General features: G+C 47.0%; 1 protein-coding gene across 1 annotated transcript in view; it reads right to left on the bottom strand.

Annotated features, from left to right (window-relative positions):
* Positions 1–21,156, bottom strand: part of ptprdb (protein tyrosine phosphatase receptor type Db) — an 82,978-nt gene that overhangs the window by 49,618 nt on the left and 12,204 nt on the right. The window contains exon 2 of the mRNA XM_079219605.1: positions 10,960–11,109. Coding sequence (XP_079075731.1) covers positions 10,960–11,044 — 85 coding nt within the window. The 5' untranslated portion in view covers positions 11,045–11,109. The remainder of the gene's footprint in view (positions 1–10,959; positions 11,110–21,156) is intronic.

Genomic DNA, 21,156 nt, shown 5'->3' with positions numbered 1-21,156 from the left:
AATGGGGAAAGGGAGCGAGAGCATGAGAAGTGCAGGGAGAGGAAGAGGAGCAGGAGGTGGGGAGAGAGAGAGACCAAGAGAGAGAGAGGGATGGAGAGATGGAGACAAGGGAGATAAAGTCAGGAGAGCGAGCCAGATGTACCGACAAACACGGTCAGAGAGCCCCAAGCTGCCCGATCACCTCCACACCTCGCTGGCTCACGGCCAAATTTACCTCAACAACTAAGCAGACCAGAGTGTGTGTGTGTGTGTGTGTGTGTGAGAGACTGCATTTATTTGTCCATGCTTACTTTTCATCGACTGACACAATTCTGATGAACGAAGGAAGTCAAAGGAGTCTGTTCTCCTTTCTGCAGGATTGTGAATTCAATATTTCGGACAGTGGCTTCGAACGCAACGATCTTATTTGAAGGCGTCACACCGGGGCGAACCGGTTTACTACTTGTCTGACGTATCGCATCATTGCTAAAATATCGTGCCAGCGTGCACGTACGTCTGTGCGAGTGAGCCACCGTGTGCCCATCTGAGAGAGGGGGAGGGAGAATGAGGAGAATCGCTCTCTTAATCCTTTTGCTAATCTCTCCCTCACAAAACAAATGAAAAGTGTAAAGCCAGCGGAGCCATGCTAAAAGGCACGGCAGATCTTTCAATTGCTTTTTTTTTTATCTTTCCCCCTCATCTCTTCATCTCTCTAACCAGATTCCTCTCTTCATGTATCTCCCGTTTAATTGTCTTACGTTCCCTCTTTCTCATATTTTGCCCCTTTATCTTCTTACCCGCACCTAATTCTTTTGCCACTGAATCATCCCCCCCTCCCTCCCTCCTTCACAGCTGCTCTCCTTGCTCCCTCTTTCATCCTCCTCCTTGTTACTCTTTCTCCATCTCCTCCCTCCATCTCTTGGGTGTTACATAAGTCTTGCTGTCACATTGACTGACTTAATGAGGAAGGGTGGGGGAGAGAGATGCAACCGTATGCTCCAAACTTCTCCCCAACTCGCTCTCTTTTCCTCCTCCCCTCTCTTTACGGGCCTTCGTCTCTTCCTTCCCTTCCCTTCCCTCCCTTCCCTCCACCACTTTCCCCGCTCAGCCTCCCTTTCCTTTCCCCGCTCCACTTCTCCTCTCTCTCAACACGCCTAACTTTTGTATTTTGCCAACATAATCGAGGTTGTTTAGGTGGAATTAAGCATTGACATGTGGGCCGAGCTAAAAAAGGGCACTCCGATGTTTGTAGCACATTAATGGGACGGGAGGGATGCCTGCAGGTTTATTATTATTTCATGGATTTAAGATTAAAATAAATAAATAGGATGGGAAATTCACACAGGAGCTGTATTTGTATGAGGGCACTCTGCAGCAGTCACATGCTTAGGTGCTCCTTCCTCACAGCCTTCCTCTCTCCCCTCAATATGACCCAAGATGGAAGTGAGGGGGAAACTACCGAGTGGGTCGGCGGAGAGAGATTTAAATGGAATTAGACAGTGCCAATCTTTTCTCTTTCGATGTGTGTGTGTGTGTGTGTGGATGGAGGGTGGCCTACATAAAGGTCGCCGTACAGTGGGATCTGATCTACACAACAGATGGCAGGGATTACAAAGTCAGATCAACCCCCCCCCCATACCCCTCCCCCCCCCCTCCCAGGACCACTTTCGAGTCACAGCTGAAGATGTGTGATGAACTTTGATTCCAGGATGAAAGATCGTCTTCATGTCTTTTTGAAAGAAGAACAAATAGAAATAGAAAGAATGTGTTTGGGTTTCACAGAAGGATGGCGGCGGGGATCGCATAGATCATGTGGATTTCTGACACGCAGGTAAAAACTAGACTATAATTTAGTTTAGTTTAGTTAACTGTGACAAATGCCATCATTTGCGGATGAACTCCCCTCGAATGAACCTTGAAAAGAAACCGTAATGGAGCTGCGGAGGTTCACTGGGATAGCCGAAAAGGACAAACAGCAAGACTGAATGACGCTAATGACACTTTGTAGGAGGCTACAGGGACGTACTGTAGCCGACAGATGCTGTCTTAACCTAGGGGGACACCGCGAGAGGGATGGAGTTTGTAAGAACAGATGCTGGCACAAACCTGCAGGGAGTATGATATACGAATACAGGGGAGTGAGATCGGAAAATTGTATGAATTTAAGAATGGAAAGTATATATTCGGGAGGTTTAACAGATGGCGCGGAGCTCAAAAGATGCAAGTCTCGGCTTGTAAAAGTAGCCGATAGTTTTAAAATGTCCCATATGGGGCTTCTGTACTTTTTTTTTATGACGCAGATAGAATATGAAATGTGTATTTGATGTCATTTTACATTTGGAAAACGTGTTTCAAACGATGTTTCATTGTCTTGATGTTATTTGATCTGAAATATTTCTGTTCTCCCACTGCAAACGTCCACTCAGTGAAATAATAATCACACTGGACATTTGTGTAATGTTTCCTGGAAATCACTAAGTGATCTAAACTCTCACAGATCTTTTCCAAAAACCCTCCAAAACATTGCAATTCGTGTGCCCTCGGGCCTCATCTTGTGCGCCCTCAATCACTTAGCTGATCCGATGCGGGAAAAAAAGCATAAAGCAGCCTTTTTCCCAACAAAGCAAATCAACCAAAAGCAATGGACTCAGCAGCACAAAACAGACCCACTCTGTCTGACACTGCAGCTGACAATGCTGCAAATTGGAAAAAAAAGATGCTTGAATACCAACAAAGGAAAGAATCACAGACACGAACATAGAATCAGGAGTCATTGAATCATTGGATCATCTCTTTTGTGTCCGCTCCTTGTGAGTTTTGATCACATCTGACAAAAAGCGCCGCCCTGGATGTTGGTGCAACTTGCCAAGCATCTGTGCCTCAGCCTCGCATTTTCCTGCGCATGTGCTCATGTCGATAGTTAGGCACGTAATGAGCAATTTACGGCCCTTGCCAGGAGAAGATCCAGCTGCATGGTGTTGCATGTGGTGGTGGGCGGTTGGCTGATGACTTCCCAAATGAGAACTGAGTCAGGCTTGTCAGACAAGTTGAGGAACGAGGCCAATATGGAGGCCTGAGCCGGGGCCGCGATAGTCAGCCCAGCGAGTGGGTGGGCAGCTGGCCAGGGCCATAACTTAAAACATTAACATCAAAACCGACACATTAAGAGCAAATTAGCAGCCGCTCGCATTCGTCCAGGAAATTAAACTGGATCGCTGCTGCCAAGGAACAGGAGAGACAGCCATATTCCTTCTGCAGCACACAGAAGTGTCAATCGGGAAACATTTCGGTAAAAATGGGCCGTTTCGAACCGTAATGTTTGATAAAACCGCCCATGAAAGATGAGATGTTATTGAAGTTTCATCGAGTTTTTAGTGTCCGTCTTTGTCTGTGTACTCCAGATCTGGAGTACACAGTTTCCCTCTCATTGTCACTTTCACAATGACGCAACAGCAAAATAATGAAATGCACTTTTACTGCCGATTGGAATGCATGTCCAATTAGCATGCCACTTAGCCACCACGGCTGCCTCCAGGGTCTGGCTAGTGCGGAGTTAATCAGGGTTAATTTGTTAGAAACACAAGGGAAGGAATTAATCAAATGGGGTCTTCTTTTATACACAGATCATTAGAAACACATGGGCTACCCACTGGGTGCACAACTTTACTGGGTCAGGGCTGGCTTCCCATAAAGACGAACAGAGGGTTTTCTCAGCGCCAGTCACAGCGCGTTACTCACACTCCGTCGCTCTGCTAAGTCAGAGCTAGGCTGATGCTATCCAGGCCTCTTCACAGACGGGTGCACCTGCTAAGCTAACGCTAAGCTAACGCTGGTCGGATCCTGTTACCCACGGGTGGGCGCACAGCTATGCTAGCTGCTAACAGCCCCCACTGCGCTCTCTTTCTCACCAACATGGACTCTCCCTCCCTCCTGTCTGCCTCTCTCACGGATTGACATTCACGGGTGATAATGGAGAACCCGGTGAGGGAGTCCAAAGGGTCACTGTGCTACAGCTGAGTATGAGATTGATTTGGAAGGATAGATTATGCTCTGCCCTCTATCCAGGATATTAACTGCAGGCTACCGTTGCGATAATGCTATTACTGTGCCTTTTAATTGTGCGTATGACTTCTGAAAATGTTTGTGACGCGACCCATTTCTGTCCCCTTCTATGGAGAGATATTTGCGCAGGAGTCGACGGAAAGGGGTCGTCAAGCATTTAAATTGGCCTTTTTATTTTAAGGGTTTATGGTCATATTCTTTATGAGCATTCATCGCCACAGCTGAATTTTGATAAGAAATGCCATAAATAATTCCAGAAAATACACCGTGAATAATTTGGACAATGAATGAAATTGGTTGTGTTGATAAGCGGCATGCTAATTGAGAATATGGAAATTAAAGGACAATTTCAGAGCGATTAGAGTTATGCTCATTTCTTGTGTTCCTGACACAACATCACTGTCAACTTTTTTTGCAGTGTCACAGCCGATTTCGCTCTCTTATTTCTTAATAAACAACTGTCAAACCACGTTAACCCCCTCGATGTCTTAAGGGTAAGAAATGACCCGTTTATTAGTTCTACAGCAGCGAAATCTTTATTTTTTCGGCATGAAATTTCATGACATTTCCTGGCCTGACCCTAGCGTTTCGGAGCTTTCAAATCAAATATATCTGTCAAATAAAAAGCCTCGCACCATCCAGTGTACAAATATTGTCTTTGGGTCTCCTTTGGCGTCTCTAGAGCTCAAAAGTTATCTCATTTTGTTAACCCTCAAAAGCCGTTTTCACACTTTTTTATGTCAATTTAAAAGATCCACATATAATGTGTTAATTAATGAACTTTGGACAGAGCCAGGCAAGCGCCCCACCCCTTCAGTCTTAATGCTAAGCTAAGTTAACAATCCACTTTTTTTTCCAGCTTGATATTGAAATGAGAACGGTATCGATCCGCTCATCCAAATTAATTGGAGCATTAGCGTGCTTCCCAAAAATGTTGAGGTATTCCTCAGGAGATCTCTAAATGATCTGTCTGTTTTATGTGAGGCAACATTTCAAGGTATCTGTATGCATGTAAAAAAACTATAACAATAAACAATTAAATGGTAGAGAAGTAAATTAATCTCTTGAGACTTGACACTCAAGGCCCTTTGGTCATTTGATCATCAGCTCCCAGTCCAGAGCCTTCATCGCGGTCTCAACTGCCGAAAGCAGATGTTGACATTTTGTGCTCTGGTTGGGCAATAATGTCAACCAAGATCTGGTCTTTTTTTGTTCGCTTTTTTTAAATTTTATTGCACGTTCAGTAAGTTAAGCAATACCAATCAATCACAGAAAAGAACCACAATCCCTCTAAGAAAGTAACTGCTTGATTCTGTTTCAACACCTTCACTAATCACCCCAAGGTTTGTGACCTTGCCTCCTCATCTCGTGCCTCATCCGTCGCTCGCACGAAACTGGATACTTATCGCGGTCTAATCTCTTGTCTAATCTCAGCACTACACATGCTTGCATACATATACATGCAAAACAGACAAGCATGAGCATAATCACAATGGACATACACACACATGTGGCACTGAACGTAAATCCTTATTGATACGCCTGACCTCACAAATCTTGGATGCACATACGATGACCGCCTTCTCAAAGAGGGAGCAATTTCATCCAACGGAGCAAAAGTCAAGTCGTAAACAGATTAATTTACATACCCACAATCTCACGCTGCATATTCGCCTCAAGGGCCGTTACTGTGCAGCGTATTACAGCATGTACTGCACCCTGTACGGCAGCACACGGGGTAAAGAGTAAGGTATCGTTTCAAAGTATATCAAATGCATCAAATGCAAAGCTAGACTGTGTGTGTAGGGGAAGTGCTTGTGGCCCTAAATATACAAGAACTGGAGCAAAAACTAAATGTGGAAATGAAAATGTAGCTGATCTAATGTGTTAAGCAACATTAAAGAGCATTGATTCTTGTACTTACGTCGACCTTTGACCCTGACCCCTGAGGGAAAGCCGCGTGTAATACAGATAACCGGAAAAAGGCTCTCGTCTAAGCACCTGGCGATCAGTGCCTCGCTCAAGGGGCGACGTAGCGCTGCTGTCATTGTGGGGCGACTGACGCAACCTTTCAAAGCCCAGCCGACCTCAAGGCCTCAACACGAGTGCTGGCAATATGGCCGCATGTTGACAGGTCAATCAGTCACCATATGAGCGAGTCCGGTTTTTCCAGTGTTGCACTCGGGCCCAATATGTCATGTGTGAAAATGTGACATTTTCAGTAACTGAGAAAAGCTGTTTTTTTTTTGTATTATGCCTGAGACGGGGACCCTAATCTGCAACATACACTTGCGTTGCACTTCAGGCGCACGCGCACACGAGAAGATTTGAGACTCGACTGGGACTCGGGATTTGGCTCTCGTGACCATTCCTTCACCATTACATCAGTGCATCCATTTCCCCGCTATGGATACGCCGGTACCAGCTGCCTGCTTTCACTCTCTCACTCTCTCCTCTCTCACTCTCTCCCAGACGCTGAGCCTTACTGTGCACCGTCTCGTTTGCCATCCGTTGAGGAAGTGAGTTTTTGTGCAGTGTCATCACCGGTCATGTCTATACCAGCACTGTGTTTAGCACCACATTGTTCAGAGCACACGTTCTTCATTGATCGAGCCTCTTCATTTTGCTCTACTGGTTTAACTTGGCCTTGTATTTATTTTTTATCCAAAAATGAAGATATAGCCCCTCGATGTTTCTTTTCTTCTTCAGTTTTTCACCATGGTATCGGAAATATGATATTCAATATGCCTTTTGATAGTTTTCAAGGTATTGTATCAAAGTTAGACGTTCCAGTGCCGTGAACACAATAATACTCTACTATGCTGTATACTAATGGATAAAGGAGTGATGATAATACAGCCCAGGCTTTGAATTCCCAAACAGACTTGAGACTCTATCTCAAAGACTTCAAACTTGAATTGAACTCTAGCTCAAAGACTTGAGACTTGGACTCTGGTTCAAAAACTTGAGACTTGGACTCTGGTTTAAAAACTTGAGACTTGGACTCTGGTTCAAAAACTTGAGACTTGGACTCTGGTTCAAAAACTTGAGACTTGGACTCTGGTTTAAAAACTTGAGACTTGGACTCTGGTTTAAAAACTTGAGACTTGAGACACATGCCTTGTGATCCTTCCAGCTCTCAAGGCCTCATGTTCTCATACTTTGCACAAAAGGATGAACTGATAAGAAGTTGGTGGTCAACCATCATTGTGAATCACAAAACATGTTTCTGGCCATAAGCCAAGAACTCACACACTAACTCTACACAACCGTAGGCTGGAATTCCAGCTTAATAATGTCCCTGTGCTGTTGTTATTGTTTAGTCCACCTTGGAGGGGACAAAAACTAATTAGAAACGCACAGCTTTTACAACACACAAAAGATGTGATGCAAGCGGAGGCTGAAGAGTTTCACATTACCGAGCGCCTCCTGAGGCAGAACTCTAAACCTCACAATGTACAGCCTGCTCACTGAAGCTCACGAGGGGCCGCTCAGCATTGCTTTCTTTGCCGTGGCCTCTGAAAAGCGAGACGCCATGTTGACTTCTGTTGCACACACACACACACACACACACACACACACACACACACACACACACACACACACACAAGGAGTTGTACAACAGCTGGAATTTGTATTGTTTCATCTGAGCCGCGAGGGGAAGGGCGACAGCTTGTTGGTTTTGGGTCACACGAGGGTCAGCGGAGGGAACCCGCGTCGTTGCATCGGTTCCCCGTCGCCCCGCGAGATGCAGTTTCTCGCGCCGGGCGTCGCACTGCGCCCGTGGGAGCGGTGGCCCAGTTTAGCGACGGGATCAAGGCATTACTCTTAATCCACCAGATACATGTCATATGCACGCGCACGTGCGACACACACACACACACACACACATCGGGAAGCACAAATGGTGGGCCGGAGAGAGAAAGGGAGTAAAAGAGGAAGGGGAAAAAAGCTCAGTGCGCTGCTTGTATTGTTACACAAGCGCGTGTGGGCAGAGATGCACATATGGTGCAGTGGCATGCAAGGTTTCTAACTATGCTCATGGGATACTGTTCCATCTGATTGCATCTTAATACACTCGGCCCGCTACTGTGTAAGTGGGAGTAACTCGTGCGGCGGGCGCGAGGTGCCAAAGTGGAACACAAGGCGTCGCCTCTGTTCGGCCACAGAGGAGGAGGAGACACCCAAAAGAAAAATGCGGCCTCTATTGTGCTTAACATGTAGTGTGAAGATAGTGTGTGAGTGAAGATAAGCGCAGCGACTTCTCAGAGTGCGTTTAACGTTTTCTAAAACACGCGACGGGCAACAAAGATGTCAAGTGTCCCGCCGGGCCTCTGCTTCAATACTCGACAGTCAAATCTCTCGAGTCCCCACTGTTGATATTAAAAGAGGCATTGTGCAATGAGATAAAGAGAGAAAAGAACAGACTTTTTCTCCCCTTCAACCCCTCCAGCTCTCTGTCCCTCCTTTCTCACCAGATTACATGGATGTGCGGAGAAGGGGCGAGCGAGGAAAAAGGGCAATGGGGAAAGTCACAGCGAATGAGACGAGGGCACGGGGAAAAGAGACAGAGGACGCGAAATGCAAAGCTTTTTTCTACCCTCTGTGTGTGTGTGTGTGTGTGTCTGTGATGTTCCCCAAGCCGCCGTAGAGGAAGTCTGGGAGCATCATCGTTTTGATGGATGAGTGGGCCTTTACTGGCCGACCCTGGAACTTACGCAGGGGACAAGAGGGCACGGGGCTGAAAGGAAAACAAGAGTGGTTTGTGGATGTGTGTGTGCTTTTACCGGGCTCTGTGTGAGTGTGTGCTTTTAAAACGTTGCAGGACTCGGATGACTGCCTCGGGCCTGTGTGTGTGTGTGTGTGTGTGTGTGTGTGTGTGTGTGTGTGTGTGTGTGTGTGTGTGTGTGTGTGTTACAGGGTGACAATGATATACGTTCAGTATCGACCACATGCTACGAGCTATAGGCTGCATTATTCTCCACAAAAGAACACAAAAAACTGTTTTATCTGGTTTCTTTTGATCATATTTACCAAATCATATTTACAATCGTGGGACACGCATTTTAAACAAACATCTCAATCCAAATGCTATTAGACTGCGTTGGTCTCTGACAGATGACTCCCAGATGTTTTACCAGTCTGCATGTTGAGCTTGAACGAACTCGCCCTCTTCCTCTTCCATTATTCTCTTTCAGTCTCCCCCATCCCCTCTTCCTCCCACACTGCCCTCCTGTCTTCTCATCTGTTATCCTTAGTCTCACCCCGAAATCTGCCGGTTTCATCAAAGCTGCTGCGGGATTCAAAGCCGCATTTGTCAACCTGACAAATTGGCAGAGAAGTCCTGCCTGGCTCTCACACAGGTAGATTCCCATACTAAGTGTGTTTGCACTTACACACACACTTATAACCTAGTAATGAGTATAACGTAAATGGGTTTTTGAAATATCTTGTTCATCCGTTTCCTGCTTTCTGTGTAGGCGTGTTCTCAACTTCCTGGAGTAGGCATAACGATGTATGATTAACAGTGTGGTTCTGCCTACATGCTGAAAAAGGCCTGGCACTGGTTTGATGGGGGAACACTGATTATCGCTCGTTGGGATGGAAGATGTGTCCAGATTGAATGTTTTTCATTATTTTGGCATGATAAAAGGAATATGTTTTTTGCATATAAACTACTTTTTCTGTTCTGTTTGTTTGCTTTTCATAAACCAGGAGACGAATAACCAGGTGTGATATATGATTTAAACTTGGGTTAACATGTTTAATCCATTTCACATCAAATGGAACTGTTTTGACAATCTAATAATCGTTCGAGTTATTTAATATCTCTACGGCAGGAGGATCACGTGCGTCCGTCCGCCTGTGAGTGAGTGAGTGTGCGTCTCTGTGTCTGTCCTCATCTGATCTTGCATTCTGCTTCAGCAAACCTGCATCATATTTTGAATGTCTGGTTATGGCTGCATGCTCAACACACCTTTTGTTTCCTGCTTTATGCTGACATCGCTACTCTCGGCTGACCACTAACAGCTAATGGAACTACTACTGCTACGCGGCCGGCACATTGGTGAGTTTAATGTTGGTTTTGGCAAGATTGTACGATTGTATATGCCGATTGCCTGCATACAGGCTGCTTGTTTTTCTAGGTTGTGTTTATTTCACCACACAATACAGCACGGTTGTTGCAGAAACACTTGGATAAGATCTGCTCTCCACTGAGTGCACCTTTCTTAGTTTATATATTCTGGCATGAATAAAAAGTTTCCAGAGTTTCATTTCTCTGCGAACAGAATATCTTTGGGCTGTGGACTGTTTGTTTGCACAAAACAAGCAATCTGAGGACGAGGAAATGGCCATGAAGGATTAACAGAGAAAATAGTCATCAGATTCATCAATAATAAAGATAATCAGTCGTTGCTGCCATAATTAAAACCAGCATATGGCTCATAACCAGAATACTAATGTGCATGGGACCGGCCATAATCACGGATCACACACCCACACACAAACACAAACACACACACACACACACACACACGGTTTCTAACACAATCGCACAAGCAGTGGAAAAATTATCTGATTTGCCATATGTGGTCTGTCTGTCCATGCCAAGTAATACTGGGATGGACAAAAACAGCTGGCCACATATCAAACCTGCTACCCAACACACACTCACACACACACACACACACACACACACACACACACACACACACAGTAGAGATGTGCTATCGGGAGCTGTTTGTGGGAGAAAACCAGGTCACTCCAACCGCCGCGTGTGCTCGTGCACGCGTGCTGTTTTTCAAAAGATACGAGCTGCCAATATAAATTCAACCGCTTCTCCTCATGCATGTCTTCATCCGGGCAAAAACACAAGTATGCGGGGTCTGAGGGAGGGGATGGGGGGGTGGGACTCACAGTCGGCATCAGCGAGGAAGAGGAAGCTGAGGAGGAGCAGGCCTGGACTGGCAGAGTGCATCATGGGATATGTCGACACATGCATGCTGTATCCACCGTGAGCTCACTGCCTCACTGCACGACAGGGCGAGAGAAGCAGGCCCTCACAACCTGGAGAGAGGGAGAGAGAGAGAGAAGGGAGGTTAAAAAGAAGAAGAAAGTGCAGTCACTCGGCTCGTTCTTAAAGCCCAAATTATGAGAGCGTCGGATATAATGTAGTCCGTGCGCACACACGCGCCAACACACACACACACACACACACACACACACACACACGCTCCAACACAGGCGCAGACTTGAAGTGTTCCCTTTAGGCCCTTTCACTCCAGTTATGCAGCTGCCTCTCTCTCCTCTTCTCGCTTCATTAGGACCATACACTCATCGCCGGAGGTGTGTTTTGGTGTGTGTGTGTGTGTGTGTGAGTGTGTGTGAGAGAGAGAGAGTTCACAAAGTAGCTGATGAATTCCAACTCATGGCAAACACTTAAAATCATCAGTCGACTTCTGAAGTTATTTTTCTTTGGGGGCGTGTTTCCTGTTTTAGTTTTTTCCCGTCACACATTCTGCAAAGCCGACTCCAACACCGGATTTGTACCGAATGAGCGCCAAACCGATTTGATTTTCATATTGATGAAGAGGAACGTATGGCTTTGACGTGGAGGGGCGGAGCGAGGGATTGATGGAGTGTGGGGAGGTTAAAGTGGGAGGAGACGCGGTGTTGAGTCAACATACGGCTCAATGTCTCTATCCTTTCATACCTCACTTCCTGTTCTTAGACTCTCTCTGCCACCCGCCCCCTCCCCTCTCTCCCCCGGCCCGTCCCTCTTTTTCCTCCCCAGTCTTTGTCCTCTTGTTACCTTCACATCTGTTCAGTTTCCAAAACATCTCCATCCTCAATCCGAGTTCCCTCTCTCTTTTCCTTCCTTTTCAATTCATCTTATCAGTCACGTTTGACTCTTCCTCCTTCCTAAGCATCTCACCCCCCCACACACACTCCTCTCTCTCTCTCTCTCTCTCTCTCTCTCTCTGTCCCTCTGTCTGTCTGTCTCTCCACCATCTGCAGCGCCTGGGTGTGAGTGTCTGGCGCTGGAAGAGACGGGCGTCAGTCTGTGTCAGAAATGTCACGGCTCGAATCACACGGCGCAATGAGACGTGGCAGATCACTGCTGCCGTCCAGAAAGACCCACGGCGTCGACGGGGAGACGCCGGAAGCCAGTGGAGGCGAAAGAGAGAGAGAGAGAGAGAGAGAGAGAGAGAGAGAGAGAGAGGGGCGACGCTTCCATTGAGAAACGCAAAAGGTTTGCATGAATGAGCGCGGCCTGCCCTGTACGTGCGGACCAGCTTGTGCGTGTGTCGATGCCTCTGTGCACACTGCGGCTGGCTGCCGTGCTGAACTGCTTCTACAGTATGCCAGCGTGCGTGTGTGTGTGTGTGTGTGTGTGTGTGTGTGTGTGTGTGTGTGTTCCTGTACCGTTTTTTGCACTTGTGTCTGCAGGCTTTTCCCCCCCAAAAAAATAAACTGGACAGAGTCATCAGCGGTGGCAGCAGCAGCGGTCTTAATCCCCTCCACTCTTGAACAAGCCATCTGATTAAAAAAAAAAGACGAGAACGCTGGATCCCAGAGCTCTTAGCATCCCTGCAGTCAAGGCAGCAAACAACTAAAACCCACACAGGATTTTCCACTTGGTTTGGTCTGAAACAATTGCTTTGGGATAACCTAGATCCCTGCCTGCACAAATTAAGTCCTCTGCACTGTGATGTCCGCTGCTATGCAGCAGACACGGGGACTCGGCCATGCAGGATGGAGGCATGACATGTCGACACACACAATTACTCTTTTATTCTTATTAGATCTCTGTTCAATTAAAATTGTTCAGTGGCTATTACCATTTTATTTCATTTTTATGAATATTTTAACTTTTTTGTTGAATTTGTTGAGTTTCGTGGCATTTCTGGTGTTTTTAACCAATGCATTTACATTGTTTGCGCTCACTTTAGAAAACAATACTAACACGGGCACAACCACTCGTACATTTTACTCCACCCTAAATACTATGTTGGAATACCCTCCTCTTAACCGAGCGTTCACGTGCACAGTCGTCTAACCGAGCCACATATGGTTCTGCAAAAATAAGGACGTCCTGGTGCGTGCGTGTGTGCGTGTGCGTGTGTGTGTGTCACCACTAATCACTATGGCTGATTCAATGTCACTGGAAAAGCCTGCATTATTTAGTATCTCACTTCACAGCGTGTCACGTTAATTAAAGAGCTGAGATAACGAGGCGGGGAGAGAAAAGGTGTGTGGACGGAGGAGGATGAAGCAGAGGGGTAAGCAGAGAAGGAAAAGAGACGCCGGGATGGAAAAAAGAAGACAAAAGGGAAGATAACCTGAGACACACACACACACACACACACTTACGCACGCAGCCAGGTAGTCACCAGATTGCTATCTGGGTGGCTGTTGCTGGTATTACCGAGGGCCTAACAGAGCCGGTGCCGCTGCTCTGAGCCATTCACTCGCATTAGTCCCTATCACTCCATTACACGCCGTCTGTCTGGCCGGGCCTGCAGCGATCAGTCACACTTATCTCTGGGATGGTTTCTGATAGAACAGAGACTGACTCAAAGACTGACATACTAGCTTGTGTTTTTTATTTTTTTTTCCTCATGAGACAGACAGGAGGAAGATGAGGAGAGAACAGAGGAAGAAGAAGAGTAGAGAGGGACAGAAAAGTTGTAATGTTCGATTAAAGGACATTTTGGTGATCGGTGATGTAACGCTAGGAAGTTGTTGTAACTGTCTGTCATCTGTAAGCTGTATATAAACATGTAGTAGAAACACATAATAATGTCATTACAAGGACTTCTCCCAACTTCTCCTCCTGAATACATGTTTTATATTGCCATTCATTCTACTTTCATATACATGGACGCTCCACAGGAGGAGTTTGAGTTGTTGAAAACTACATCAAATAATGTGTGTTCTTTATAAACACTATAGTGGGTTACAAGCCATTGATTAGATGTTTATATCCTCTTTTAAAATGTGGGTACCGACAAATGCAAGCACTCACAAATGCTTCAAACCACCGGTTACATCACCGACACGCAACAATAAAAGCAATACTTATCTGAAGTTGGTCCTGCTTTAACTGGCTGCTTATCGGATTAACCGCTTCATTCATTTTGGTCCCATTTAGAAGGTTATTTTACTTAACAAAAAAATGTAAAATCTCGGTGGTTATCCGGTGGTTCTTGCATTATAAGTTGCCGCAGAACTCAGGAGACAAACAAATTATTCAGGGATGGAGCTGCAAAGTGTTGAGGTTTGAGAAGCAGCACTGGGGGAAAAAAATAAATAAAAGAGGGAATAAGATCCAAAGAAAGGAAAGGAAGTGTGGGTGGAAGATGGGAGAGGGAGAGGAGGGCAGACTACAAAGCCGAGGCGTCGTACAGCTGCAAGGGACGTTGAGAAAGACAGAGACACGAGACAAAAGACAGATCCTAAAAAGCATACAGCTCGAGGCGAACCGTGTGCCACGGAAAAAAGAGAACACTGAGTCTCCTAATTTGATTCGATATTCCCAAAAGCTGAGCCACCAAACGCAATTAGACACACTAATTAAGTTATTCTATTTGCCCTGTTGAAACAGCGGCAGACTGATAGAAACGTCAATGGAGAGGGCTGCACGGGGGAAAAAAATAGACAAGATAAGCCGAGTGGTCGCGTCCCCCTCTGTCTCCACTAGGGGCGCTGCTTAGCTCAAAGTCATGCAGAGAACAGATCTGTTGAGTCCAAAACTGTGTTGGAAAATGGATTTTCTGTGTTTATATAGCGCCTAATACTGCGTTCACACCAAAAGCGGTGCACATTTTTCGCGCTAGTAGATTACATGCAAAGTCAACGTGAATTTCGAGCGGGTGGATAGAGGCCACGGAGATAAGCCACGCCCCCTTTACAATGCAAATGAACCGCATATAGTCGAGCGAGTAAACTCACGCGAATAAAGCATTGCTAATATTCACTTTGCTTTTGTTGTGAACGTATAGCATTACACTCTTAACACTGCTTCACGTCAACACACACACACACACACACACACACACACACACGCAACATGGAAGAAGCTGCCACGCAATGTGCCGACCCGCCCATCAGGATCTAAATAAATTGCTCATTCACGTACATTCGTAATTTGGGATTCAGTGTCTCGCCCTTCGACAGGCAAGACCGGAGGAGCCGGGGATCGAACCGCCGACGTTCCGATCATCGCACGACCCGCTCTACCTGCCGTCGCGCCCCCACTTTTGAGAATGTCTGCGTTTTGAGTGAAACCGGCCCACGAAGGCGCCGAAACACGGCGAACTTGGCCCCTTAAATTCCCCCCATCCGCAGCCTTTTTCCTGTCTCAATTCAGACGGTTTCCAGACTTTTGATTTGATTCTGAGCGACCGCAGGAGTCGAAGGCGCAGCAGAGGGATCCCCGGGGGGGGAAAGCGTGCGCTCACACAGCAAAGCGATAACGAGCAGTATGGAAATAAGATTTGCGAAAAAAAATGGCAGCGAAACTTAAAAAAAGTCTCTCTCAAAGCACAACAAACGAATCAAAGCCAAAAAGGGCTTGAAGGGAGAGTGTCGTGTTTGAGGTGTGTGACTACTGAGCACGCGTTCACACACACACACACACACACACACACACGCACTCGCCAAGTGATCTGTCGTCTTCCCCGCCGCACACAAACAGACTCCAGAAACAACGCCTGAGTGTGTTTTTCGAAGAGAAACCTTGATCTTTAAAGGGGACACAACTCAGTGTCAGCGGAGACGGCGGCTGATGACATCACGGCGTGACGGAGATCTCCATTGTGCCTCTACAGGGTGACTCACCTACTTTTAGCACCCAGGAACAACCCCTATTGAATGTACCGTGTGTGTGTGAGTGTGTGTCAAGACGCTGGTGTTGTGTAGGTGGAGAGAGGGGCGCTCTGTTTTACACACATTCATACGCACATCTCTTCACACGATGCTGGCCTTCGTTGGCATTCACTCATTTGAGTAAATGGCTTGCCACCAAATCCAATTTCTTTTATCAGGCGTTCAACCTTCATTTATTTATAATCCACGTCATTCTTGACTTATTTCGCTACAGGGCTTGTACAAAGGCAAAACAGTAGTCCGTGAATACGAGATATGAGTTTACAGTTAATTACTATCCCTCCTCGGCACTGTGGCGGTTGGCTTCATGTTGGTTTCTGGCGCTTTGCCCGTTTCACTGCTTTTGACATGAACGGGGAAATTAGCTACAGAAAGCCACACCTCATGGCACACCCGGCCGTGAACACGTTTGTTTCTGCTGTAAAGTTGTGCATTTTAACTTGAGGATCGATGGGGGTTGACTTTGACGAGCTGCTGCTATTCGACTTCCTCCACCTCAACCTCCTCATCATTACTTTTGGATTATATCCACTTTAAGACTTGCCCGAAATAGCCAAACTATTTTTCCCTTCTCGGGATACTTTGGCCAGCACTGGTTCCTCCCGAAAAACCGTAACGGGTAAATGTAAAGAAGTTTATATGAAAGGACATCGAAGGAGAATGGACCGCTTTATCATTTGCTGAAGAGCCCGGCGATCCCTCAACTTCCCTTTTATAGCCTCGAGAACAAATGACCAAAGAGTAGTTTTCACTGGGAGATGGAGCCCCACAAACTCGGAGTAGTCATTTGAGTCGGGCTTTCAGGACACTGGCAGAAACAAGAAATCAATAAGACAAACTGAGAGGAGAGGAAGGGGGAAATGTGATTGATTGAGATGAGGATTTAGGCTGTCCGTCTGTACTCAACTTATCACTTCCTCCCGTTGCCCAAACACTCGGCCCTCCCTCCCTTCCACCTTCATTTATTCCTTCCTTCAGCCTCACTCGCTCTCTCCTTGCTCTCTCCTCTCTCCAACCAATTCCTCTCACTTTCCCCAGACAAACTATTCTTTGTCTTTTGTACCTGGCACTGGAAATAGACGGGGACAATGAGACTTTTTGTGCACCACCCGCCTCCCCCCCAATTTCAGGTGTTATGGTAATAAAAGGTAACCTCTAAGGCGGGTAATGCGCTCAAAGGCTGGGCTGTGATGGAAGTAATTCAACGTGAATCATTTCACTGGCCTGTTACATCCGAAGCCATTTTTTGGAGGGTTATTACATTCCCTTGTATCCCAAATTGGAATTCCACAAATTCTCTAAACCATAGCCACGGTTTAGCCGTTTTTGATTGTGAGTCCAGCTCCCATTTCCATGCAGAACACATGATTCATTTTACCCTCGTTCCCCTCCGTTTCCTTGATGTCTGAATAAAACCTTTTTTCCGTTGGTTCTCCCCAAGAAATGTCTTTTTATTCATGCGGTGAGCCGCATGAAAAAGCGGCCCGGTCCCCAACCCATGAAGGATGAAAATGCACACTGTCAAGACGTTGCTGAATAACGGGTGGACCTTGACAACGGCGAGCCGTCCCTGGACGGATGATGTCGAATAGCCGTTTATACATCACGTTAAACGCTGTCACCGCTGAAGCGCCGGGCGAGGACGACCCAAAGACAACGCGTTTGCGAGGATTTATTTCAGCAGTAAAGCTGATAAATACCCCTAAAAAAAAAAAAAAGTACAAAATCCCCGACCACTACTGCTTTCCATCACTGTCTCCCGCGTTGAAAACACCTGGACCTGTCTTTACGTCTCCATTACCAGGCGGGGTTTCCTCAGCGTTTTGGCCAGTGGGCGGGTTCCAGTTTTTCCCATTTGGATGATAAAGTGTCCCAAGATAGCGGCGCTGAGGTGCAGTATAGAAAGAAGAAGTGAAAACGGTGCACTAAGCAGAGTGCTGAACGTGGCCAATCGAAGGGTTAAGCCAGCTGTGACTAACAGGCCCACGCTGGGCTTCTACTGGACCGACGCTGGCAGCCATCCATGGTATTGAGAGAGAGATGGAGAGACGGTGAGAGAGAGAGAGAGAGAGAGAGAGAGAGAGAGGGGGAAGTAGACGGAGAGGAGCGAAGTTGAGTGGATTAGCAAGAGGTGGGGGAGGGAGGATGACAACATGTAATTACCTATTTACCCAGCCTTTAGTGGAAACCCTCGTCGATGGCTAATTGAGCGGTGCATTAGTGAGGGGGTCGTAAAGATAGCAGCAGGACTGCGGGGAGGGAGGGAGAGGGAGAGGAAGATGAGAAACGAGCACCGGCTGAGGGGCGAGGGAGGAGGTTAAAGAGTGGGGGAGATGGAGGCCGAAGGGCACACGGAGAGAAAGAGGACGGAGGAAGAGAAGAAGTGAAGAAACGCGTCCTCTGATGTATTATCTTATTATCTTGAGGAGACAAGGGGGCAATAACACCATACAGAAATACTCCAACAGCAGTCACACTCCATCGAGTTTTACTGAAAAGCATCAGCAGTAAAATGTAGTTTGATCATGTGAGTTATTTTTTCCATACAAAAATGACAATTAAGCAGCTTTTTAAGCGTGACAAAGTGACTGTTGAACAAACATTTGATTCGCCTGCGGCTCGTGTTTTGTACAACAAATCAAAGGTTGATCAGTCGTGGAAACACCCGGCAGGTGACTCGCTCATTAAATAAAAAAAAACGTGCATTGTGAGGGGATTTCCCCTTTCACCGCGCTTCAATGTCTCAGTCGCATCTTAAAGCCCTCAGCGGTCCTGGCGGCTCCACTTCATGTCCGCTGGGCGATTCTGAACTGTGCAGTTTATGAGCTTCTTTTTACGCTTCGCCGGAAAGAATCTGCAAAGTGACTGGCGTCACGGGCAAGATGGCAGCCGCGTCCTCTCTGCAGGGCAGCGCAGCAACAATACTTCATGAAGTGGCAACATCGGAGCAGAATACCCACGCCTCCAGCGGCGTACAGTAGAGTCTCTAATGCTTTGGGGCAGTCATCTCTGTAATGTGTTTTAGTTCATGGATGGATGAAGGGGAGGATAGATCTATGGATGGATGAGCCTGCAGTATGGTCACGGTGAGGCTGCTGGCTACCGGGGCTGGACACACACACACACACCGGGACGGACATGTGTGCTGACGCAGGTGCCTCGACACACAAACACACACACGCACACACACACACACACACGCACCACTTTCTACCGATCTAGCTGGCTCGGTGACCTCCACAAGCAGGTGGAACACAGCAGTAATAATTTACAGGCCTTGAGCGGCTGTCACGTGGAATACAATATGGATTTCCTCCAGACCAGAAGCCGGCTGAAGCTTCAACAACTGGACTTTTTATTCACACCGTGCTCCAGTTATAACCAGGCATCCTCCTCTATTGTATACCATCGGGACCGGGGGCGGGGGTCTCCACGCTCACGTCCCACGCCGCCGCCATGAGTCAGAGGAGGAGGAGAGCGAGGAGGAAACGGCAGCGGTTCACGAACCCGGCTTGGGCGCATACGCAGAATTCAAGAACCTTGCCAGTGTGAAAGGAAAATAAGCCAGTCCTCTCCAGCTAACGGTAACCCGGCCGCTGATGAAGAGGAGCTCCACGCCGATTGAAAGGAGCTTCCTCCGCCGCCATACACCCTCAATGTGGTTCCTTGTGGAGTGGACGAATTAAAGCGAAGGCCGTCGTCTCTTCTTTTCATCTATTCAAGGCATGTGCTGAGAAAAGAAAATGAAAAAGAAAACCCTAGGAGGATGAAAATCAATTGATGAGTGCAAAAAAAATGAAGACGCATCGGTAGCTAACGTAGAGGAAATAGTGAATTTGCCCGAGTGAATTTGACGAGTCGACTAAAAAGCACAAAGAGTAACAACAGCGGCACCTTGAAGGTCAAAGGGGAGGCGGTGGGACAATTTGGTCCAGAAATACATTTCTTGATCAATCTTCTCCGATGTCATGTTACAAACGGCCGAGAGAGCAGGATGGGGTTACGCGGCCTTTTCCCTTCCGATTGATTTTGGTGCGAGCGCATGAGAGCGACTCGAAATAACATGCAGGGAAATTGGAAAGACCTGAACACTAGACATGGATTTTTATTTTTTGACTGGGATAATTCTCTTGCAAGAATCCTCGACCGACTCTATAATCAACCGTACAACTATTAAAATTAGGCGGGGAAACATGCGCCTGGAACTAGATTTCATCTTGCATATATATATATATATATATATATATATATATATATATATATATATATATATATATATATGGCGCGGACAATTTACAGCAGAGGGGGAGACGAATGCTGGAGCGGTAAAAATAGATGCTCGATCCGTGATTGTGAAATAATTTGACCTGAACTGCGGGACGGACTTCGTCATCGTAGGTGTTCCATCAGGAACGTGTGAACATGTGTGTGTGTGTGTGTGTGTGTGTGTGTGTGTGTGTGTGTGTGTGGGTCTCACGTTACAACAACCTTTTCCAGTACTTCATGTGTAATAATAAGGCCGGGGGGAGGCGGAAGGAAAAGAGAAGGTCTCATCTCTTCAAGTTAAAAAGAGACACGAGAGAGAGAGAGAGCAAAACCCACATCCCCTCTGGCTCCCTAATCAAGATTGGGGACAATAAATATGTAATGGGGGCTTTTTCCACCGAGCCCGCCTGCCTCTCTTCTCTCGGAGACGGGACCGCAGGGAGACGAGGCCCGGGAAAAAGAAAACGACTAAGTACACCGGCCATTAAAAATGGATGCGAGGAACGCCGGCCCCGGCTGGCCCCCGTCGACCGCCGAGAAAAGTTGTGTGATGGGAGTTGCCGTGGTTACCGGGCTCCCAAATGGTCCTCGGTTGTCAGGGTGAATCAAATCAGACATCCGAGCACCGGAGCCAGCGCCTCCGCCCTCCGCGGGCTCACTGCTGCTGCTGTTGCCGGGGGCAGCGCAACTCAGTGACGTCACAAGGAAGGAAGTTTGGACCTGCAGTGTCTGTGTGTGTGCGTGTGTGTGGTTTGAGGATATGTGTGCGCGTGTGTGTGTGTGTGTAAAGAAGAGAGAAAGATGGAGAGACTGACATGATCTCCCAAACAGTCTCTCTGTAATAAACGTTTAAAAAAAAGTTGGGTCGCCATTCGCGGCTCCGTGAGAGGAACTACTGTGGCGCGCAACCGATTGGAATTTCGCCGCTTATTGAACTTCAAAAAACACGACGCGCGT

This window comes from Taurulus bubalis (genome assembly GCF_910589615.1).
Source record: "Taurulus bubalis genome assembly, chromosome: 6".
Lineage (NCBI taxonomy): Eukaryota > Metazoa > Chordata > Actinopteri > Perciformes > Cottidae > Taurulus > Taurulus bubalis.
This window is presented reverse-complemented; position numbering and strand designations above follow the sequence as displayed.